The sequence below is a fragment of the Kockovaella imperatae genome (assembly GCF_002102565.1).
Source record: "Kockovaella imperatae strain NRRL Y-17943 chromosome Unknown BD324scaffold_1, whole genome shotgun sequence".
Classification (NCBI taxonomy): domain Eukaryota; kingdom Fungi; phylum Basidiomycota; class Tremellomycetes; order Tremellales; family Cuniculitremaceae; genus Kockovaella; species Kockovaella imperatae.
This window is the reverse complement of record NW_019028941.1, coordinates 718,780-738,227: the sequence shown is the minus strand read 5'-3', so window position 1 is coordinate 738,227 and position 19,448 is coordinate 718,780. Positions and strand designations below refer to the sequence as shown.

The 19,448-nt window shown below is 50.9% G+C and overlaps 6 protein-coding genes across 6 annotated transcripts; 3 read left to right on the top strand and 3 right to left on the bottom strand.

Moving 5' to 3' along the window:
• Positions 1–126: 126 nt before the first annotated feature.
• Positions 127–1,003, top strand: BD324DRAFT_612040 (hypothetical protein). The gene is made up of 5 exons (XM_022014337.1): positions 127–238; positions 291–409; positions 463–670; positions 733–903; positions 958–1,003. The coding sequence occupies exons 1-5, from the start codon at positions 236–238 to the stop codon at positions 964–966; spliced, it is 510 nt and encodes a 169-aa protein (XP_021874442.1). The 5' UTR covers positions 127–235; the 3' UTR covers positions 967–1,003.
• Positions 1,004–5,356, bottom strand: BD324DRAFT_612037 (Nrap protein). The gene is made up of 11 exons (XM_022014336.1): positions 5,180–5,356; positions 4,402–5,130; positions 4,170–4,362; positions 3,682–4,131; positions 3,577–3,632; positions 3,428–3,529; positions 3,270–3,388; positions 1,636–3,232; positions 1,392–1,595; positions 1,202–1,342; positions 1,004–1,147 (listed from the first exon to the last, which is right to left on the bottom strand). The coding sequence occupies exons 1-11, from the start codon at positions 5,231–5,233 to the stop codon at positions 1,058–1,060; spliced, it is 3,735 nt and encodes a 1,244-aa protein (XP_021874441.1). The 5' UTR covers positions 5,234–5,356; the 3' UTR covers positions 1,004–1,057.
• A 688-nt stretch (positions 5,357–6,044) lies between these two features.
• Positions 6,045–7,937, top strand: BD324DRAFT_574524 (mitochondrial branched-chain alpha-ketoacid dehydrogenase kinase-domain-containing protein; the record flags this gene model as incomplete). The annotated part of the gene is made up of 12 exons (XM_022013065.1): positions 6,045–6,117; positions 6,184–6,377; positions 6,430–6,503; positions 6,546–6,710; positions 6,757–6,998; positions 7,047–7,108; positions 7,157–7,187; positions 7,240–7,345; positions 7,395–7,580; positions 7,634–7,742; positions 7,795–7,852; positions 7,900–7,937. The coding sequence occupies 12 exons, from the start codon at positions 6,045–6,047 to the stop codon at positions 7,935–7,937; spliced, it is 1,338 nt and encodes a 445-aa protein (XP_021874440.1).
• Positions 7,938–8,102: 165 nt separating this feature from the next.
• On the bottom strand, positions 8,103–13,838 carry BD324DRAFT_612031 (putative ATP-binding cassette transporter). The gene is made up of 15 exons (XM_022014335.1): positions 13,135–13,838; positions 12,916–13,069; positions 12,786–12,868; positions 12,635–12,737; positions 12,425–12,586; positions 11,839–12,369; positions 11,628–11,788; positions 11,490–11,572; positions 11,385–11,440; positions 10,416–11,334; positions 10,052–10,364; positions 9,267–10,012; positions 8,835–9,217; positions 8,392–8,779; positions 8,103–8,337 (listed from the first exon to the last, which is right to left on the bottom strand). Exons 1-15 carry the CDS (start codon positions 13,670–13,672, stop codon positions 8,254–8,256), a joined length of 4,704 nt encoding a protein of 1,567 aa, XP_021874439.1. The 5' UTR covers positions 13,673–13,838; the 3' UTR covers positions 8,103–8,253.
• Positions 13,839–17,023: 3,185 nt separating this feature from the next.
• On the top strand, positions 17,024–18,233 carry BD324DRAFT_19338 (hypothetical protein). The gene is made up of 3 exons (XM_022012138.1): positions 17,024–17,228; positions 17,360–18,124; positions 18,173–18,233. Exons 1-2 carry the CDS (start codon positions 17,117–17,119, stop codon positions 17,818–17,820), a joined length of 573 nt encoding a protein of 190 aa, XP_021874438.1. The 5' UTR covers positions 17,024–17,116; the 3' UTR covers positions 17,821–18,124; positions 18,173–18,233.
• BD324DRAFT_611974 (thioredoxin-like protein) lies at positions 17,856–19,047 on the bottom strand. The gene is made up of 6 exons (XM_022014334.1): positions 18,987–19,047; positions 18,688–18,888; positions 18,556–18,631; positions 18,372–18,505; positions 18,246–18,322; positions 17,856–18,193 (listed from the first exon to the last, which is right to left on the bottom strand). Exons 1-6 carry the CDS (start codon positions 18,989–18,991, stop codon positions 17,991–17,993), a joined length of 696 nt encoding a protein of 231 aa, XP_021874437.1. The 5' UTR covers positions 18,992–19,047; the 3' UTR covers positions 17,856–17,990.
• Positions 19,048–19,448: the final 401 nt, after the last annotated feature.

The window sequence follows — 19,448 nt, the reverse complement described above, 5'->3', positions numbered from 1 at the left end:
CGTGCAGCCACGTGATGACCCATGACCTCGGATCCGAGAGCAGTCGGTATCATAAGTTGGTAGGTCGGCGTTTTATCTCATGTGGCACCCAGGGCATCCCCGCAATGACGTCCACCCACGTTACGAGAGTAGTTGTGCAGTCCAACTGTTGCTCATTCCGTCGTATCTCTCGTCAACGCAGAGTTGCATTGTCGTAAACGGGCGTCATCTGGGACGCTGAACTGCATACGCCAAGATGGTAGGTCTTTCATAAGGATGTTCAGCCATTCGTTGCTTACTCTCGCGCCCAGTCCAACACACTCCGACCCTATCTCAATGCTGTTCGAAGCACATTGACCGCAGCTCTGACATTACAAAACTTCTCGTCACAAGTGGTAGAGAGGCACAACAAGCCAGAGGTAGAATGCAGGTGGGTTGATGAGCCTTTCAGACCTCATTGTCTTTGCGCTGATTCACCGCCAGTACCTCCCCTGAGGTTCTGTTGAAACCATTGGTTGTGTCCCGTAATGAATCCGAAAGAGTCCTCATCGAACCATCTATCAACTCCATCCGTCTGAGCATAGCCATCAAGCAAGCGGATGAGATTGAGAAAATCCTGTGTCACAAGTTCACTCGTTTCATGATGATGAGGGCAGAAGGATTCGTGATCCTCAGAAGAAAGCCAATTCCGGTGAGGCTGAGCATTCTCTACGGCGGGGCCAGACGTCGAGGAAGCCTCTGACCCAAAATTAGGGCTACGACATTTCTTTCCTCATTACCAACTTCCACTCCGAGTCTATGTTGAAGCACAAGCTGGTCGATTTTATAATTCAATTCATGGAGGATGTTGACAAGGAGATCTCCGAAATGAAGCTGTCTTTGAATGCCAGGGCTCGTATCGTTGCGGAAAGCTACTTGTCAACAGTGGGTCACGATTCTCTTCCGAGAATGGGAGTCATCGCTGATGTGACCCTTCAGTTTGTATGAAATGGTCATGTATAAAGGGTGCATTATCAGATCATCGTGACCATGCTCCCACGCAGGCAACTGTCCGACCTGAGGTTCTCGTTCCATAATGTCATTTGACTACAATGCTCTTGATCAGTCCCTCGCCTAGTCTCTGGATCTCAGTAATGACAGCATCCTTATCGAGTGTTACGAGTGCAGCCTACGATCAGCTCGTCAGCATTGTGTCATTATCGACTTTGACAGCCAAACTCGCCTCGCCAGCGCTCGGCTTGGTGGAGTATCCCAAGAAAGGCTTCAGCGCTCTCGAAGGCACCTTGTCAGGATTCCACAGAAGACCTATGACTTGACCGCCGTGCTGGTCGAAAAAGACGAGAAGAGTGTCGCCATACAAGCGCTGTGGGAAGAAGAGTTAGACCATCCTGACCCGGTTCATTTGTACTTACCTGGATATCTTGAGCAAATGCCAGAGCGGGATCGAACGCGATTCGAATTTCGTCCCCATAGACTGTTCGTCGGGCATTCTTGAAGCGGGCTTCCGAAACCCAGTTCGCCGCGTCGGCGTGGACGCCTTGAGCATACGTAGGTAAGATACCCGAATGCAGATGAACGAGTACATCGTAATCTGCCAAAGGAGTGGTGAATAGCGCCTGTACAATCAGTGAACTTCGTAGTGATTGTTCCACTCACCCTTATATCCAGTTCTGAAGACAGGGTGGCAGTTCTGATTGCCTCCAAAGTCGCTCTTGCCAAAGACCTCACTCGATTTGCTACGACCTTGGAGATACCACTGGTCCATCGAAGTCCGGTGTGGTCCTGCTCCGTCGCGATAACCCACGCAGAGTGAAGGTAGGTCTTGTCCTTCGTTCTACGGGCTTCAAATTGCCTCACGATCCCATTTTGCACCTCTCCATCCATCCTTGGTCTACCGGATTTCCCAGCCTCACCAGACAGGGGAAGAATGATCGGCTCAATTTTCCAATCCCATTCCGTCAACACCTTGATGGCTCGTACGAATCCTTGTGGTGCACTTGCAGGACATCCTAGAGATCCAGGCTGCAAATACACTTTGGCCATGAGCAGCTCGATGGCTTCGGTTTCGATCTTGAGACTGAGCATATGAGCTGAGAACCATCGTTTGAGCAATCTACAAGCGGAGGAATACGAAGGATATCGATGATGTAGAGGAGCAATGGTCGCATGATGTCGCGGTAAGTGAATGAAGCGTCGGACGTGTAATTCCAGAGCAGGAATCGCAAGGCGACGGGGAGGCAGCGGGAGGGAAGTACCGAACGCAGGCGCGTCTCCCTCTATAGCTCTATCCAACAGAGTACGTTCTCGCTCGTGATAGATGCGAAGTAGGAAAGCTACTCCAGATCCGAGGAGGATCTCCAGACCCGCCGAATCTTCGATCTCGCTCGCGTGAGGATCAAAGACAATATTGATTGTGCTGTCTCGCTGAGCGTGACGTACTAGCCCCGCGAGCTTCTCCATGAGCGCAAATTTGACCTTTTGAATCGCAGCGAGGTCATCGGGCCATCGTGGAGAGGACTCAAACTGGACCACGATCTCCGCTCTAGAAACGTACTTCAGACAGTCGGGTGCAGTCGGGTATCGAGCAATGTCGATTGGGTGAGGAACGAATGTCGTGGAGTATCGAAGCAGCTCGGACGCAGGCTGTACTTGAAGGATGGAAAGTGGTAGCTCGTTATCGATGGACTTGAGCAGCTTGTACAGCTCTTCGTAGCCGTCCAATATCGGTCGGAAGCCTAGTTTTTCAGATCCAGCCACATTGATGGCATCTCGAGCTGCAGCGTCGACCTGTAAAATGTCCATCCACGATCGCTTGGCAGAGAAGGTGGTGACCTGAGGAGTTGAGATGTCCAAATGGCGTTGCAAAAGCCAACAGACTATCTGGTATGGGATGGTGGTTGCTTCTTCAGGCCGAACAATGCTCCAGACCACGCTTTCGGATATTGAGCCGTCTTTGAATCTTCTGAGCTCCGCTTTGTCTCCCCAGAATTCTCTAAAGGCTTGACCCTCCGCCTTGGAATCGCTAGACGGTCCAATGTCCATAACTCGAGTGGCGCTCGATGAATTGTATATCAGTCCCACATGAACAGAATCCGGATGATCCTGATCCACTGAACAGTGAACGAGCTTGACCCTATCGGTGAGACCCCGTCGAAGCAAGGAGCTGATAGCTTGTGAAGCTCGTCGGAGCTTCGTAGTCCGCTCACTCTCTTCTAATACGTCAGTGTCGAGGCGGATGCTGGAGATGTCGATTCTACAGCCGGTCAATTGGAGTTTCACGCCTTACTCACGTTAAGAAATCGTCGTACACCCCCGACGTTATGCTGAGATTCCTCAGAAAGACGTCTGAGAAATGATCCTCATCCACATGCTCCAGCAACGCCAAGGTCTCGCGGGCGTGATATTGCAGCTAAGGATTGAGGGACCGTCCTCAGAGCTATGAACTCACCAGTTCAATGTCACCCTCATCCCATTCGGCGAAAATATTGATGCTGCCGGTGGGGTCCACCAATGCGACAGAGAATGACTCCAGTATTTGCGGCAAGGGAATCTGCATGAAAGTCAGCTGGACCGAGATGAAACGGTCTCAAGACTTGCCATGGGATCTTGCGATACACAGAGAGATACCGGACGCTTGCTTAGATCCATACTCCCTGCAGAAGTATGAGCTGACCGATCAATTGTCATAGGTCTGACCCTCACCTATCCTTTCCCAAGCTGCTTTCAAGGCTGCCCACGCAGTGAGACTTTTGCCAAGCCCTGGCTCCCTTCGAAACTTTGTCCGATCCCCTCCGGAGCCACCAATCAACACGCCGTCCATGACCCATCCCAGAAGCATGGATGCGAACCAACCGCTGCCACCTCGATGCCTTTGTAAACCTCTCCGAGAAGCCCATATGCGCCACAGCGCGAGAAATGCATCGACCATCCTATCGACGGTGGCGAATTGACTGAGGTGATGTAGGTGTAAGAGATGGGCTTTGTGCAGAGTATCCTGAATGATGGACGTGGAGTATAGGGGCGTCTGAGCTGACTCGGGAATACCGGCATCCCTGAGGAGCGACTTGCTCGGGGAGAGAGACGATGGCTGAAAGAGGGCACCCGGCGCAGCTGCGGATACACTGATCTCGACTGAGTCACGGAGACCTTGTTCTGTGGAGCGGTCAGACGAGGTAAATGGCCAGACTGACCTTTGCCTGCAGAAATGACGATGATGGGCCGCCTGCTATCCCCGTGTGCGTCTTCCCATCGAACCTTGATACCGCTCAAAGATGCGCCTGATTTCTCTCCGAGCATCTCGAGAGATTTCTTGATTATGGCAAGGTAGTAAATTCGCTTATGAAAGTATCGAAAATCCATACGATCCTTTGGTGAGAACAGGGCCTGTTTATTCTCAGCATTAAAGCCTCATCCCTGACTCACCGCTGGCATGACAGCCACAACATTTACATCGCCCATCTCTTTCTTTCCCTTTCTATATCCTCCACACACACCCCAACTCCCACCAATGATCACCTCCTCTGGCTTCTCCCAGCCCAAAGTCCACTTCACATCGGCTCTTTTGAGCGGGTGGAAAACATCTGGCCCAGGAAAGGGGATAGCCTGTCCAAACCGTTTACAGGCTTTTGGCGGAAGCAGAGCAGGTAAAGAATGAAGCGACATAATATGCGAATGGATAGTTGCTAAGAGATCCTTCAGTCCAGCAGGAGGGGTCTTGGACAATAATGTCGATGTGAGGAGAGCGTCCAATTGAAGTGCAAATGTATTTCCACCGCTTGATTCGGTCTGACGTAGTGTCTCCAGCTCCTCCATTGTCGGCGGACGATATTTACTCTTGCCATTCGGCGTCGGCTTCGGCTTCGTGGTGGATGGCCCAGCCTCTGGCTCCACATCGTCTTCTTCCGCCTCTTCCTCTACCGACCCTCCAAAATCTTCGACATCATCGTCATCACCGTCCCCGTCTTCGTTCTCTACACCCTCAACCCAGCCTTCCGACACATCCTCTCCCCCTTCAGATGAGGCTGGCGAGTCATCAGGATCGATCATAGGATCCATGACCAGCGTGCCGACAACATTTTCACCAGACGTAGCAACGTCACTGAGCTCGGGGGATGACGGCCGCCGAGGTAAGTGCTTCCTCTTAGCAGCTCGCTGAATGTCTTGTGAGCTATTATGAACCATGATACAGGCACACTCTCACCTTTTGAGGACCTGATGTGCGCTCTCCAGCCTTTCGCTTCTTCACGTCCGCCATCCTGCTCGCTAGTTTCACTCGAGTGGAATGACCTCTTAAGCTTGCACCTCGAAAACCATCGAAGATCAACTTTTTAGCGGGTCACGTGAGAATGCGGCAGTCGCCGATGGGACACCGCGCCGTATCTTATCGCGCACCTAGGTGAGCCTTCCCGAAGCTGGGCATGTACTATGCATGGGCGTGGTGTGGGCAGGATAGACAAACTCCAAAGGCGTGGCACAGCCAATTTCGGTTGCAGGCCTCTCTGCCTTTCCTCCTTTGTATTTCTGTAAGCTTGACTGCACACGACCAGTTGCTCATCCTCCGCCGAAGAAAGCCGAACATTTCGTATAGCTTTCGCGGAACGGCTACCCCGTGCGTGCTATGGCATGCTCCGGGCCAATCTTCACGGGCGGACATAGGTGGACTGCCATACATGTCAATGCCTCTCCCAGGCTGAGGACGATGCGATATAGGTGGTCACACCATCTTCTCCAGAGCAGCTGATCCCAACCGGATAATTGTATTTACCGACGAAAAAACTAGCCCCGCGGAATGGCGACTCGAAAACGATCGACGTTCAACCTGGTGCTAACATCTGTCGAACGCTCACTCACTTGAGCAGCACATACATCTTCTGGTGCAAATCGATTGGAAGACACAATTCAGGCTCTTGACTCCCTCGCATCGCTCTTGCTCGGCTCAAGTTCCATCGCTTGTATAGTCACCATTGTGGACAGCGGCGGATTCTGAGAACCTCTCTCAAACAGATCTCGACCGACCTGTTTGAACCTCGCTTGGCGTAAACCATACGTGCCATACGGTCACTGCAATGTCGCGGTTCAAGATTTCAGCAGCACTATGGGACAGAATACACCATTTTGCCTCTTTCCCCCAGACCGGCGGTGAGCCCTCATTGGCCACCTTTCTTCCTTCGCGGTAACAGTTCGCGTGCTGATGTCTTGAACCAGTCTCACTACAACAAATGATCTTATTCGGCCAACATCCATCACAAGGAACACTACTCAAGGCTTCTCAGTTCCTGTCTGAGGAGCTACCGATACGCCTCGCTCACCGCGTGGTTGAGCTTGAAAGTCTGCCATATGGGATCAGCGAAACACCTAGTATAACCAAAGTGAAAGAGTGGTACGCTCAAAGCTTCGAGGTGAGTGCAAGTTCGTGCGATGCCGGCGAGGAGTGCTGAAAAGCATCAATAGGAGCTGGTGACATTCCCGAGACCAAAGCTGCCTCCAGAGATCCAAGAGATGCTCCGTGTACAGCCGAAAGACGAGTGAGCTACTTTCTTATCCTCCTTAGCTCAAACGGTTCGCAGCTCCCAATTCCCTTCTGCAACGCTCAACCCTTCTCTGGATCCCCTCATGCACGAGGGGCCCGTTGGAAGTAACCTCATTTCTGAACGGGGAGGATACATCGGTCAAATGGGCTTGAATGGATCCGGTAGTAGTGGACCAAGATTAAGAATACCCATTGAGAGAAGGTCAGTCTAGTTGACTTATATTGGGGATGTACTCATGTCTCTTCAGATACTTTTCCCCACCGTCCCCTGACATCACGTACCCGCCAGAGGTGCACGAATACAATGACCAGTTCACCGACCTGCTGCAGAATATCAAACGGAGACACGACCCTACCGTGACGACTGTAGCGCAGGGGGTCCTGGAATGGAAGAGGAATCAGAAAGCAGGGCGAATCGATCAGAGCATACAAGAGTGGTTGGACAGATTTTACATGAGCAGAATAGGGATAAGATTCTTGATCGGACAACGTGAGTCGTGGTCAGTGCTTCTGAGCGGGAAAGCTCATGACGCACCAGATGTCGCCCTGAATACTCTTCAACCCCATCCAGACTACGTCGGGATCATATGTACGAAATCGGTGGGTGACTCCTGCTTTACAATCCACTATTGAGCTGACAGACCCAAGAATGTACACGATATATGTCACGAAGCGATCGGTGAGTGTTTACCTATATGTCCGGATGAAGAAAAACGCTGACTTCGTCTCAGAGAACGCGCGATTCGTGTGCGAGGATCACTATGCTCTGTTCAAAGGTCCTCCAATACAACTCTTGTGTCCTAAAGATCTGACCTTCCCTTACGTCCCTGGTCACTTGTGAGTCTTCTCGTGCGCCCACGGAAAATTGGAGCTAACTGAAAACCAGATCACATATCTGCTTTGAATTGCTCAAAAACAGTCTACGCGCCGTCGTGGAGCGATACGGAGTAGCCAATGAGGACGAATTCCCACCTATCAAAGTGGTCGTTGTGGAAGGCAGCGAGGACATCACCATCAAGATTTCAGATGAGGGCGGAGGGATACCACGAAGTGCCATCCCTCTCATATGGACGTAAGACATTCACTGCGCATTCATACTGGTTCAGCGTGCTGATGATGCCGTAGGTACCTCTACACGACTATGAGCGATGAGGGATTGGAAGCGAACATTGAGAGTTCAGATTTCAAAGCTCCGATGGCTGGATTCGGGTACGGTCTGCCATTGTCAAGACTGGTGAGTATGATGAGCGGCGCCTTTGTGAATACGGTCGAGCTGATTCTCGCAGTACGCCAGATTTTTTGGAGGTGATCTAAGACTCATTTCGATGGACGGTTATGGCACAGGTGAGTCAAGTCGGGTGTATAAAGAAGCGAGGCTGATTGCGTTTCAGACGTCTATATCTCGCTGAACAAGCTGTCATCAAGGTGAGTGAAATGTGCCTTGGTCATCGCAACGCATCGACTGACGGCACATCAAGTCGGGAGCCTTTGCAATGATTCTCCTCCTTATTTATCTTACATCTTGCCGTCGTCAGCCTTATCTATCTACTTGTTGGAGCACTTCACTCTCTGTAATATGTGATCAAATGCATACATTGTATATCTCGATCGAGGCTTGAGATGAGATGATTATGAATTGAAGCACGAAAGCTATTACGAAAACACTATGATTAAGAAACGACAGATTCGAGAGACACGACAGATCTATTGGAATTGACGACGATTCTTGAGTCTATATTTACTCATCAGGCATTGTGGTTGGTTTCGGGCGGGGGCACGTCTTTCTTGCCATCGCTCTCCGTAGCTTGTTCTTTACCAGACTTCTTTGGCTGAATCGCATTGTTAGCCAGACGTTGAGACATAAGCCATCGAGTTCAACTCACAACTCTGACCAGCCAATACAAACCGATAGCGGCAAACACATTGAAAATGATGTAAGCCCACATGAGACCAAAGTCTCTGAATCGGTGACTGTAAGAAATCGAGAATTGATCGAGGAAAGTGTTTGTGGATCCAATCGAGCAGACAGTGCAGTCCGAGTTCGCATCGTAATTCTGGAGTGTTCCTCCGTACGCATCGAGGAATGGAGTGAGGTATGTTCCGCACGTTTCCCCATTGGGGGGATCAAAGTGTAGGAACTCGTCCTCCGAACAGACGACATGGGTATTGGCCACGGCAACTGAAAGGATACCTTCGACGAGGTAGGTGAATGGTGAGATTCTGTACATGAATTTCCAGAATCCAGGCATGGTCCGGAAAGGTACCAGTACACTGCAAAGAATCTCAGCAAGGCCCTCCGAAGAGAAACGATGAGGCCACAACTCACCCGTTGAAAATCAAACACAGGGAGAACATCAAGTTGGCAACGTTTCCAGCCGTCTCAGCCGAATCCATGGCGGCCACAATGGCAATGGCGAAAGTTCCGGTGAAGAGGAAGAAAGTCTCCATCAATCCCCACATGAGTGCAGTACGCTGAGGTACAGTATGCGTGGGCTCGGCGTTGCGGTAGTATCCAATCGGGTAGAACCAGGTGAGGAAGAATAGAGTGCCGACGAAAATGTTCCAGGGGATCTCAGCGATCACGTTGGATAAGATGAAGACCTTCCACGAGTACGTCTTGGCAGGTCGTTCTCGGACTTCGTACAGACTTCGCTGGGTGACGAAAGCGGGCATTGTCTGTTGACAAAGCTGAGAGAAGATAAGGAAGATCTGAGGGGCGCGTCAGTAAGGTACAAATGGATCTATATATTCGACTTGCCATGAATGCAGAGAACAATTGCGACTGTAGACCCGCTTGAGAGGTATCTGCCTTGAAAAATGAGAATCCGATGAAGAGACCAGCCAAGACGACCAAGATGATCTTTGACCAAATGTACGACGGAGTTCGCCAATACTGTTGGAACACTCGTCGACTGACGATCCACATTTGCTGCCAAAACGGCGCGGCGAACTCGGCGTAGGCAGCCTTGTCCAATTGTGCATCTTCTTTACTCTGTGAACTCTTTTTGGCCTTTTCTTCGGCGACGATCTTTCGTCGTTCAGTCTTCAGTTCCTCCAAGTGTTCCTTGACTTTTGCCCGTTCAGGACTCTCGTTCCAGACTTCGAACCAGTCTTTGTCAGACTTAGATCCGGGTGCCGCGCCGATAGCTGATAACATCCATTCTGCGGGGTTCTCGCCGGCGGGGTAAGGGATTGCTCCGTTTCGCTCGAAATAGTCGATAAGGATATGGGACCCTTGGCCGACTTCCCCAAAGTAGACAGTCTTACCTCCTTTTGCAAGGAGCAACAATCGATCAAAGTTCTCGAACAGGATGGCCGAAGGTTGATGAATGGTGCAGAGAATAGCTTGACCATGTTCTGTGAGTTTGCGTAAGAGCTTGAGAATGTTCCAGGACGTCTGAGAATCCAGACCAGAGGTGGGCTCATCAAGGAACAACAAGAGTGCGGGTTTGGCGACAAGCTCAACACCAATTGTCAATCGCTTTCGCTGTTCAACGTTGAGACCTAGAACTGCTCAGCGAGGATCATCTTACTCATCCTCACCTTCACCGGGTACACCGACCACGGCATCCGCATATGCATCCATTTCCAATAGCTTGAGCACCTCTTCGACGTAGTCCCATTTTTCCTGCTTGCTGACGTGTTTCGGCTGCCTGAGCTCGGCACTGAAACGAAGGGCCTCTCGGACGGTACTGGTTTGCAAGTGCAGATCCTGTTGTTGAACGTATCCAGTTTTACGCTGGAAGGATACATCTCGTTGTTCACCATCGACAAGCATTTCACCAGTGACTACACCCATAGTGACACGGGCAGCCAAGACGTCGAGCAGAGTTGTTTTACCAGCACCAGACACTCCCTGCATTCCAATCAGCTACCCCGAAGCGAGTGGACCACTTGGACAACTCACCATCAAAGCGGTCAGAGTTCCTGGCTTCACCCATCCGTCTACATGATTTAGAATACGCCTCGGTTCCTTCTTGATCTTGATGTCATACACGACATCCTTCCATGAGAAGATGCTTGTCTGCTTTTGAATGATACCTTGATCGGCTCGAGCAGTTCCGGTAATTTGTCTTTCCACTTTTCCGCCAAGCTTGCTCTTTTCGTTGGATCGGGTCTGTTGAGATTCCTCATCGTTTGCTTGCTTCTTGAGCATCTCCGCAGGGAAATGACCACGAGGGAAGACCAGAATTTCACCTTTGGAACGCTGGGCAGAGATGAGCTCTGTGGCGAGCAGGTAAACACCCAGGAAGAAAACAGCAAATGCGATAAGGATACCAAAGTTTCTCCATTTGTGCTGGTATTCGTAGCCGTAGGAGAGGTATATGTATGTGTCTCCTTCGACGTATGCGTCACCAGCTTGTGCACCGACCACAGAACAGATTCGATTGTCGGCACCGACATTTTGATACCCTGGTCCTGCGGGGATGTATTGCGAACACAGGAACTCTCGATCGTGGAATTCATTGATCATGAGTGACTCGAAACCGTATCCGATGGGATTGATGTAGTTAATCCATCGTGACCATCCTCGCATTTGCACAACAGGAATGGCGAATCCAGTGTAGACAATCAGGCCAATCATGATGATAGCCGCTGGCGTCATGGCGAGGACAAAGACACGAGAGAGCGCAGCGATGGATCGGAAAATCATCGACATTACGAGAGTCATGGTGAAGGTGATCAGGACGAAGAAGAAGAACGGACCAGGCGCTCGTCGCAAATTGGTCATGAAATAAAGTGTCAAGTTGGTGGTCAGGTTATTCAGGATCTTGTAGGGCATGTCGGTGAGCATGGACGCGAAAGCCTCGGCAGATGGGTGATAGCTAAGAGCAGATGAGCGACGTTCCTTGGAACCTGTGACGTAGAGCCTCACAAGGCGTATTGGGTGTGCTTCTCAACAATGGGTCGTTGGGCGTACAATGTGAGAATCTGGACGGTGTCAGCTCATCCGCGACATTCTGTAGCGAGTCTGACTTACCTCGAGAGCAGCTCCGAAAGCGTTGATCAACGCAGCAAAAAAGATCAAAGCTCCAATCTGGTACAGACTAGAAGTTGTGGGCTCTGAATGCAGGAGCTCGCTCAGCCAATGAACACAGGCAATTCAAAGAACGCTTACGGAGATTGTAAAAGACCGAAGAGATGATCAAGGCCATCACAAAGTTACCAAACAGCTGAGTGAGTGTAAGACTCGGGTCGGCTTTGAGTCGCCAGAATCCTCTTCGCAGACAAATCTTGATTTGCTGGCCGTACGACAGGGTGTAGGGAGACTTGGCGCGACTACGAGTAATGTCAGTCGACTACTCGAGTGGAAAGACAAGACAACGCACAGATGCTTGGCCTGTTGCTGCCTCCTGGAGGCAAGGAAAGTCTTGTAGCTATCTCCATCCATGGGATGCTTTTCGTTGTACGACTGGATATCCTTCTTGAGCTGAGCATATTCCGGGCTCTTCTTCCAGACTGCAACGAACTCCTGAGGGGTCGTCGGGACTCGACTCTCGTATCCTTTCTTAGCCTTTCGTTCGGAAGGGCTCGTCAAGGATGTGAGGAAATCAGGGACTGTTTGTTGTTCGGGACATTCGAAACCCATGTTGGTGAAGAAAGCCTTGGCGTCTGTACATTTACCGAAGAAGATCTGTTCTCCCTCGTACAGGACAGAGACCTTGTCGAAGAGGTCGTACGCTGATTGAGGGGATTGATAGATGGCAACGACGGATGTGGTGCTCAAGTATTCAGAGCTCAATTTCAGATTCTTGCAGAACTCGATGGCATTGGCAGAGTCAAGACCTCGAGTCGAGTTGTCCCAGCATTGCAGAGGTGCTCCTGACAATGCTGCTTCACAGATCGTCACACGCTTGCGTCTGGACCAGGACGTCAGAAAAGGCAGATGTGGTTATGCTTTGCCACAAGACTCACTCTCCTCCAGATACTCCACGAATGTACTCGTTACCGATGATCGTATTGACGGTGTGAGAAATACCGAATGTCGACATCATGACATCTCGACTATGAGACGCAAATTGCTTCTGGGTAAGTCCTGCAGGAGGCGTCCTTGGAACTCTGCATTCTGAGGCAAAACTGAGCGATGGTCAGCACAGATTCACGGTCACCACAGTTGAGGCTCACGCCAGAGTGTCTCCAACCGTCAAGTTTGGGAAGTGGACGTCCACCTCAGCTGTGTAGATTGCTTCTCCCCTGAATTGCTTGTGCATCTTCTTTGGGTGAATACCTTGGAAAGAAGGGCAGTGAGTCAAAGGTTCGTAAGTCGTTCACGAACCTCTATAGTTCAGCTCTGTCTCATCATCAAGATAGATTCCGTTCATCTCGCCTGCAATGGTCTTGAGCAGGGTCGTGCAACCACTAGACGAGGGTGAGCATAGTTCATACAGGACCGGTTGATGACTGACCTTCCCGGCGGTCCAAGGACCACAAGCATCTCTCCAGCTTCAAGATATCCATCGAGACCGTTCAGGATTTGAACTTTGCGCTTTCGACCTCTGATCATGTCCATAGCTTGCCCAACATATGACATTGGCAGATTTCCGACTGTCTTCTGGTAATCTACCGAAAGTTGACGGTCAGTGCCCGTGTCAAGCCAGTAGAATCGCAAGCAACGAGGTACTCACCAGCGTCTGAGCCATAGCCATGAACGCTGAGATTGGAGAAGGATACGCCTGATAACCTCTCCACACCTTGGTCTCTGGACAAAGCGGCAAGACCTTTGACATACTTTCTCGCGTTGAAGTTGTCTGAGAACGGGTCCAAGTCGGATCCTTCCTGATATTCAAACAAGTTTTCTCCGGTTAATCCAGTTCGCGTGGAGTGTCTGGTCAATTGTCGGGCCAGACCAGCGAGTTCTGCGTCTCTTTGAACACGCTTTGGATCGTCCGAAGGGCTACTATTTTCTCCATTTAATGTTCGCGCATCGCGATCGGAACTACTAGATCCGTTGGGTACGTCATCATCGCCAGAACGACCCGAGCTGTTGTCTGCATGAGGCGATGTGAGTGAGTCGGGGAGGATGTTTTCTATTCCCAAGTGATATTGTTGTGCAGGTGATCGATGATCCCCTTCTGTGGAGGCGATGGGTTTGCCAAGCTCAATAGCCGATGGGGCTCCCCGGGTCTCCCGATTCTCGAATCCGAAATCGAGTCCGGTGCTCATTGTGTTGGAGAAGGCTGCGCTGTAGACGCACTCTGAGCACTCAAGTAGCCAGCAGCCAGTTCTTGCGGGTGGGGATGGGCAGATAGATGATACAGGTCACAGAAAATGTGCTTGCGCCTGTTATAAGGCTTTCCCAACAAAGAGAAACACGGAGATGAAAGTCGGGGGTGGATATGATCAGACGATTTTGGCTGAAGAAAAATCCGGGCGCCGCTGATTGCATTGACTAAGCAAACAAATGTAATCAACCACAGTGGCGGGCGTATAGCAGACCGTCGGTCATCAACTGGAGGCTGCGGCTGCTGCAGCAGAGGCTGACTGGCTGGGCTCGCTGGCTAGCCCTTGAGCAGCTGTCACTTGTATGCATAAAATAATGGTGGCGGGCGGCGATGTCAGGGGCCAGTGGAGCTTATCCGGGCGCCGTGGTGTTTTTCGATCGACCGTCTTTTTCTCATGTTCTAGGCCAAGGAGGGGGGATCTGGATAAAAGACACTTACAGTTCACGTCAGCAGCTACATACCCAAGCAAAGCTCCATGGAGGGGGGTGGGGTGTATACTTTGGATGGTCGGTAGTGGATCAGATGTCCCGTTGACGCGTCGATGATGCTTGCCAAGTATGGCCGAAGGTCGTTTTTACCGTACACAAGATCTGGCCCGTGTCGGACGGTGATTGGCCCGATAGTTACATAAAATCATGGAGTCAGTTCTCACTTTGTAGGCGAAAGTTCCGGGGCGGAGAAACGGGTTGTCATGCTACTGACGAGACGTCTTGGACAGCGCATGGCGTCGGTCAATCCGGCCCATGCACACAGTGCGGCAACCTTGACTGGACCGAACGGAGACAAAGTCGTTCGGCAGTGGAGTTAGGTTTGGCTCAGAGGTCGCTTACGCAGCCGTTCTTTTAAATCCTAACTGACCTAGCGGCCGATATCGAAGCATCGACGAGTCTCCTTACACGATTCGCGCACAGCTGGCGCTAAAGACCAAAATCTCATGCATCACTGGATCCTGACAAGCTCAAAGGACTGTCTTGTCCATTTTTGACACCGAGCCAAGGAAGCCACCAGTGAACAGCCTCACAACCCAGCACGAGGCATTCGAAGGTGACGATGTGGATTCAAGCCTTGCAGGGCAGGTGAACATGAAGGTCCTGCTTCCCTCGCTTCCCTCGATAGTCGAACGTCGTCAGGTATGCGCATGGGGTCCTCGTGTATCGTTCAGACCTTTTGCTCATCTGATCTATTCATCGGCCAATTTACAGTACTAGCATTCCTCAGGCCTTTCCTTTGATTCAAGTGATGCCATCAGGCATGTCGACCTACTCTGGCGTGTAGCATTCATATGAATCAAGCTTGGCCGTTCAAGAGTTCATACAGAACCGTCAAGTTGGACCTGCGGCAATGAATTTGTCCTCCATCTGGACTATATCTTGACCACCATCATGGAGAACTGTATCGTTCCAGGGTGCGAGAAGCAGAGATGGGCGGAAGGTCATGTCTTCTGCTATGAACGTGAGTCGTACCATCACTGTCGCGATCCCTGTAGTGCCATAGTCGCTCAAATCGCTGCTCGATCGCGACGATTGAAGACGTCTGCAAGAAAGAGTACTGCAAGGACCGAGCGGTGACTAGGGGATTTTGCACCGGTCGTGAGTGCGGACTCGCTTACCTTCCGCATTGAGACCGTTGTCAATGATGGATAATGGTAGCAGACGCCAAGGCCAATCAACCGAGCCCATGATGGAGAGATGGGACATAGGGGATCTGAACAGATATCTTGGAGGTGGACACAATGCTTGCTGATGCAACTGATGAGACGCAGTGCCCTCACCCATCGCTGAACGCTTTGAGACATGAATGTTGGCCGAAAGGAATCTTCTCCACCTCATATACGTCGGAGCATATACAGATACAGGCAGCCTTCCATCAGTACAGAAGCACTACCTTTAAATTGCGTGCTATACCCCCACCCTTTGACACTTGAGACTCTATCGGTTCTAGCCGAAGAAGCATTGTGAAGTCGCTGATCTGTGTTCCCGAGGAGACGCTCTTCGCACCAATGGCCAAGCGGCAGCATTTCAGTCGCTACACTTTGCAATCACCGGACTTGGGGACAGACTGCTGATGGGAGTGATGAGGTCGATATGTGAGGATATAGACAGCGCTCGGGAGCGTCGTATTACAGTATGTACGACAGCGGGCAGCGTGCCGGCAAAACATAGCTTATAATGGGTATCATGCTTACCATTCTCGAGAGAACCCTGCCCTGAGGATTGTCACCTGAGATATCTGAAACAATGTCAACCTGTGGCGAGCAAGACTGTTCCAACTCTCCAGTCAATGGAGGCAGCTACTGCAAGACCCGTGAGACTCTCCGCATAAACTCGACCCCTCAGCTAATGCGGACACAGATACATGCGTATATACCGGCTGCACAGCCCAAGCTGTGATGTATCAGCGATGTGGTGAGCACGTTGACACTTAAACATATAGCATAGTCTGACGCTGACCGAGCTCCGATTTGGCCCTACCAGCGACTCATTTTGCACAGAGTATCAGTCGAACTCCGTCAAACTCAGATTGCCCTCGACCTTGTCTTCCTCCGCCACGTGAGAGGAGTCGCCCCTTCGGCCTTGGATCTCGGCACCTCAAGCGATGATAGTGAGGTACAACGAGAAGATCTCCAGGGGACGGACGGCTTGCAGAGCTGGTTGCATTGGACATAGCTCATCACGCCATGCAAGCATTGACCCATAGCAATTATCCCAAGCAGGAAATATCGCTTACGAGTGGCACTGCCACCCCGACTCCGACGCCTCGAGGCAGCCACACCCTTGATGTATCCTGAAGGCACCAGCTACCTTGACTGATCGCTTAGGTGCGCGTTCCTCGGTCGTTCTGATCGATGATTGCGGTGCTGTGGTCGTTGAATCCGAGTAAATCCGAAGTCGTACCTGTAAGAGGGCAGTGTATGTGTACGTGTACACTTGCGTGTGTGTATGTTTGTATGTGTGTGGGTGTGTGTTGTCAAAGGCATCGCTCGCTGAGTTCACTCACCCGCCTTCCCATTCTCTGCTCATCTTCTTGTTTCTTACACGATGAGGATTCAACGTGTAAACCCCTTCTCTCCCCTGAAAGTCCAGACCTCATTTGGCTCACTCACTGCCAAAACTGTACAATTATTGTCCTTCGGAATATTCGCGCAAAACCACACGCAAATAGAAGTTCTGACATGTCCTCGCTACAATCTTGCGTCTAGTGTATATCGGATGATCATCTTATGGTGTGGACTTGAGAGACCTTAGATCATGTATATTTAGACCTCGTCTGATCTCCTTCTTCGCCACCCAAATCCCCATCCTCGATTTGATCTCTGACACTTCATCACCTCGTCAAGTTACCGTACACGGCAGTGACAATTGCTACCTCTTCTCCCGCCACCATCATGTCACGACACGTTCATGTCGCCTTGAACCCCTTCATCGACCCTCAACCTCTTCAATTGCCCAATTGTCACTGTGGAAAAGCAGCGGGTTCTTCAGGCTACTGCGGAGAACGTGAGTGTTTGAGCCGCTAAGAGTCACCCAGCCTGTCAACCTGCCTTCCGGGCCCTCCTGTTCACCTGATCTCGATGCACACGCCACTTCACCCAACGCTGAACATGCTGACCGTTGCTGACGCTTCTCAGACACGTGCTCTGTGGGTGGCTGTACGAACGCCTCGACAAGCTCCTGGGGCAAGTGCTCATATCGTGGGTTCAACGACAGCTCCGTGGCCAAAACGGCCCAGACTGATGATCGTCGCAGACGGAAGTTCCGACTCGATCCTGATGTGGCCTTTCTCGACACTCGTGATCCCAAACTTGACCCACACCTATCCAAGCAACTCGGAGCTTTCAACGCCCATTCTGGAGTTCGAAAGCCACCAGTTCACCTCGTTTCGCAACGCCACTCAGCCATGACATGGCAGAGCGGATGGAAGCCGCGTGATTATCTGGTGGTTCACAAGTCGATGAGATGCAGCGAAAGTGCGGAGTGCTATTCTGTCAGGTGTTTCGTAGTCACGTTTGACGACGGTGTGTACTATTCATTATTGATCAGTAGGCACGTCTCATTACCTCATGTACATGCATATACCTCTGAGGTCTGAAGAGTTGTCCTCCATTGAGCCTGAACTATGATGTTCGATGCGATGCGATGCGATGCGATGCGATGCGATGCGATGCAATTGTGTATGACGTACTGATACAGATGAATGCTAAAGGAGAAAATCAATACCCTCCAAGTCAGATCCCACCGTGGTCGAGCTCTGCGCTTCCGTCACTCGTCCTCGTCCATTCCTGTCAAAAGACCATTCCGTATGCCCGTCTTGCCTCGTCTTGGCCCAGTGCCCCGTGATCTCCTCGCAGCCGTCTCATCGCCATCACTCTCATCGTCCGAGTCGTCTTTGATCCGTGAGTGTGGGTCCAGGAGAGATGAAGAGAGCGTGTTGACCAGTGTAGGTTTGCCCTCTGGCAATGCTCCTGCGAGACATATGAGCTCCGCTGTCAAGGTGACAATAACGTCATAGCTCACCAGACTCCTTCAACCTAAACTCGAGGGCTTTCGCACTGAAGTGATCCGAGTTGCCAAATTCCTCAAAGCCTACCAGCCTGACGATTCGAGAGTCAATGAACCCTCATACAATTTAGAGCGACTCACTGGTCTACACAGCGACTGTCCGCAAAGACCAAGACGCAAGGCAGGACCTTGATGTTGAACTTGGTGACGAGGAACGGAATGTCCGCGACGGATGCTCGGATAAAGAGAGTGTATGGATGTTTCGGGGCGAGTTCCTAAATCACTTCATATGAGCTCTCAGACCTCTTAGTGACGGCACCCGCACCTCGAGACGTCGATCCATGATCTGACAGCGCTGAAAGTCGGGATGAAAGAAATGGAGTATACAATACTTGTCTTTCCTATCGAGAATCTGGCTCAGCGAGGCGTAGGTCATAAATATCTCAGGATGACTCACGACATCCTCTCTATCAATTTGCGTTCATCGGTGAAGGTGACAACTTTTCTATAATCACTTTCTTGTAGCTGCTTAACTTTCTCAACCTCTTCTTTCAGCTTCTCCATCCGTCTATCTCTATCTGCGGCGATATCGAATCGAGGATCATCGTCCAGCGAGTCCAGGAGCGCCGAATCGGACAGCGTGGGAGAGGGTGGACCACTAATAAAACGTGTCGAAGGTCAATATCTGCATTTGACAATCTGACTTCCAGCTTCGTAATCGACTCTCCGTACCACGTTGCTTGCTCGCTCACTCACCTCATTGTCGGTTCAGCCTAACTGCTTAAAGGTCAATTCAATGTCCAGTTTCAAGTCGCGACCTTATGCCGCCGCGTCCGGTATCGCGGAACTAAAAATTGCCAAGCATGTGGCATTGTGGCACCATGTAACCTGATACTGGATGGCTCTCCACACATCGCCGACGAGGAATTTCACGAGGCGAGGTCATACGTATGGTCTCCTGTTTACTGCGATCATCAGGAGACGAATATCAAAGGAAGTTGAAAACTTTCCCTTGACCATGCCTTCAGTTTCAGGTTTGGTTGCGATAGCCTTTGGGAGTAAACCTGATCAGGCGTATCAGACCAGATGGATGGGTGGATCTACTACTCGACGTTCGGGTGTTCATTTTCCGGACAGCACGAGACAGTTTCCGATCAGTTCCACCGGATACAACTATCAGCCTTAGACGAGGATTGTTGGCCTTACAGACTTGTGTCA

Excerpts from the sequence above, each read along its gene's own strand:
- BD324DRAFT_612040 (XM_022014337.1), top strand. Across the intron at positions 410-462 it reads AAGCCAGAGGTAGAATGCAG|TACCTCCCCTGAGGTTCTGT; the intron begins GTGGGTTGATGA and ends ATTCACCGCCAG. Across the intron at positions 671-732 it reads TCAGAAGAAAGCCAATTCCG|GGCTACGACATTTCTTTCCT; the intron begins GTGAGGCTGAGC and ends ACCCAAAATTAG.
- BD324DRAFT_19338 (XM_022012138.1), top strand. The coding sequence starts at position 17,117 with ATGTCACGACACGTTCATGTCGCCTTGAACCCCTTCATCGACCCTCAA. Across the intron at positions 17,229-17,359 it reads TTCAGGCTACTGCGGAGAAC|ACACGTGCTCTGTGGGTGGC; the intron begins GTGAGTGTTTGA and ends GACGCTTCTCAG.
- BD324DRAFT_612037 (XM_022014336.1), bottom strand. The coding sequence starts at position 5,233 with ATGGCGGACGTGAAGAAGCGAAAGGCTGGAGAGCGCACATCAGGTCCT. Across the intron at positions 3,233-3,269 it reads GTGTACGACGATTTCTTAAC|AATCGACATCTCCAGCATCC; the intron begins GTGAGTAAGGCG and ends GACCGGCTGTAG. Across the intron at positions 1,343-1,391 it reads CATTTGCTCAAGATATCCAG|CGCTTGTATGGCGACACTCT; the intron begins GTAAGTACAAAT and ends TTCTTCCCACAG.
- BD324DRAFT_612031 (XM_022014335.1), bottom strand. The coding sequence starts at position 13,672 with ATGAGCACCGGACTCGATTTCGGATTCGAGAATCGGGAGACCCGGGGA. Across the intron at positions 10,365-10,415 it reads GAACTCTGACCGCTTTGATG|GGAGTGTCTGGTGCTGGTAA; the intron begins GTGAGTTGTCCA and ends ATTGGAATGCAG. Across the intron at positions 10,013-10,051 it reads GGTCGGTGTACCCGGTGAAG|GTCTCAACGTTGAACAGCGA; the intron begins GTGAGGATGAGT and ends GAGCAGTTCTAG.
- BD324DRAFT_611974 (XM_022014334.1), bottom strand. Across the intron at positions 18,323-18,371 it reads GACAGTCGCTGTGTAGACCA|GCTGGTAGGCTTTGAGGAAT; the intron begins GTGAGTCGCTCT and ends TCGAATCGTCAG. Across the intron at positions 18,194-18,245 it reads GTTTAGGTTGAAGGAGTCTG|GAGCATTGCCAGAGGGCAAA; the intron begins GTGAGCTATGAC and ends TATGTCTCGCAG.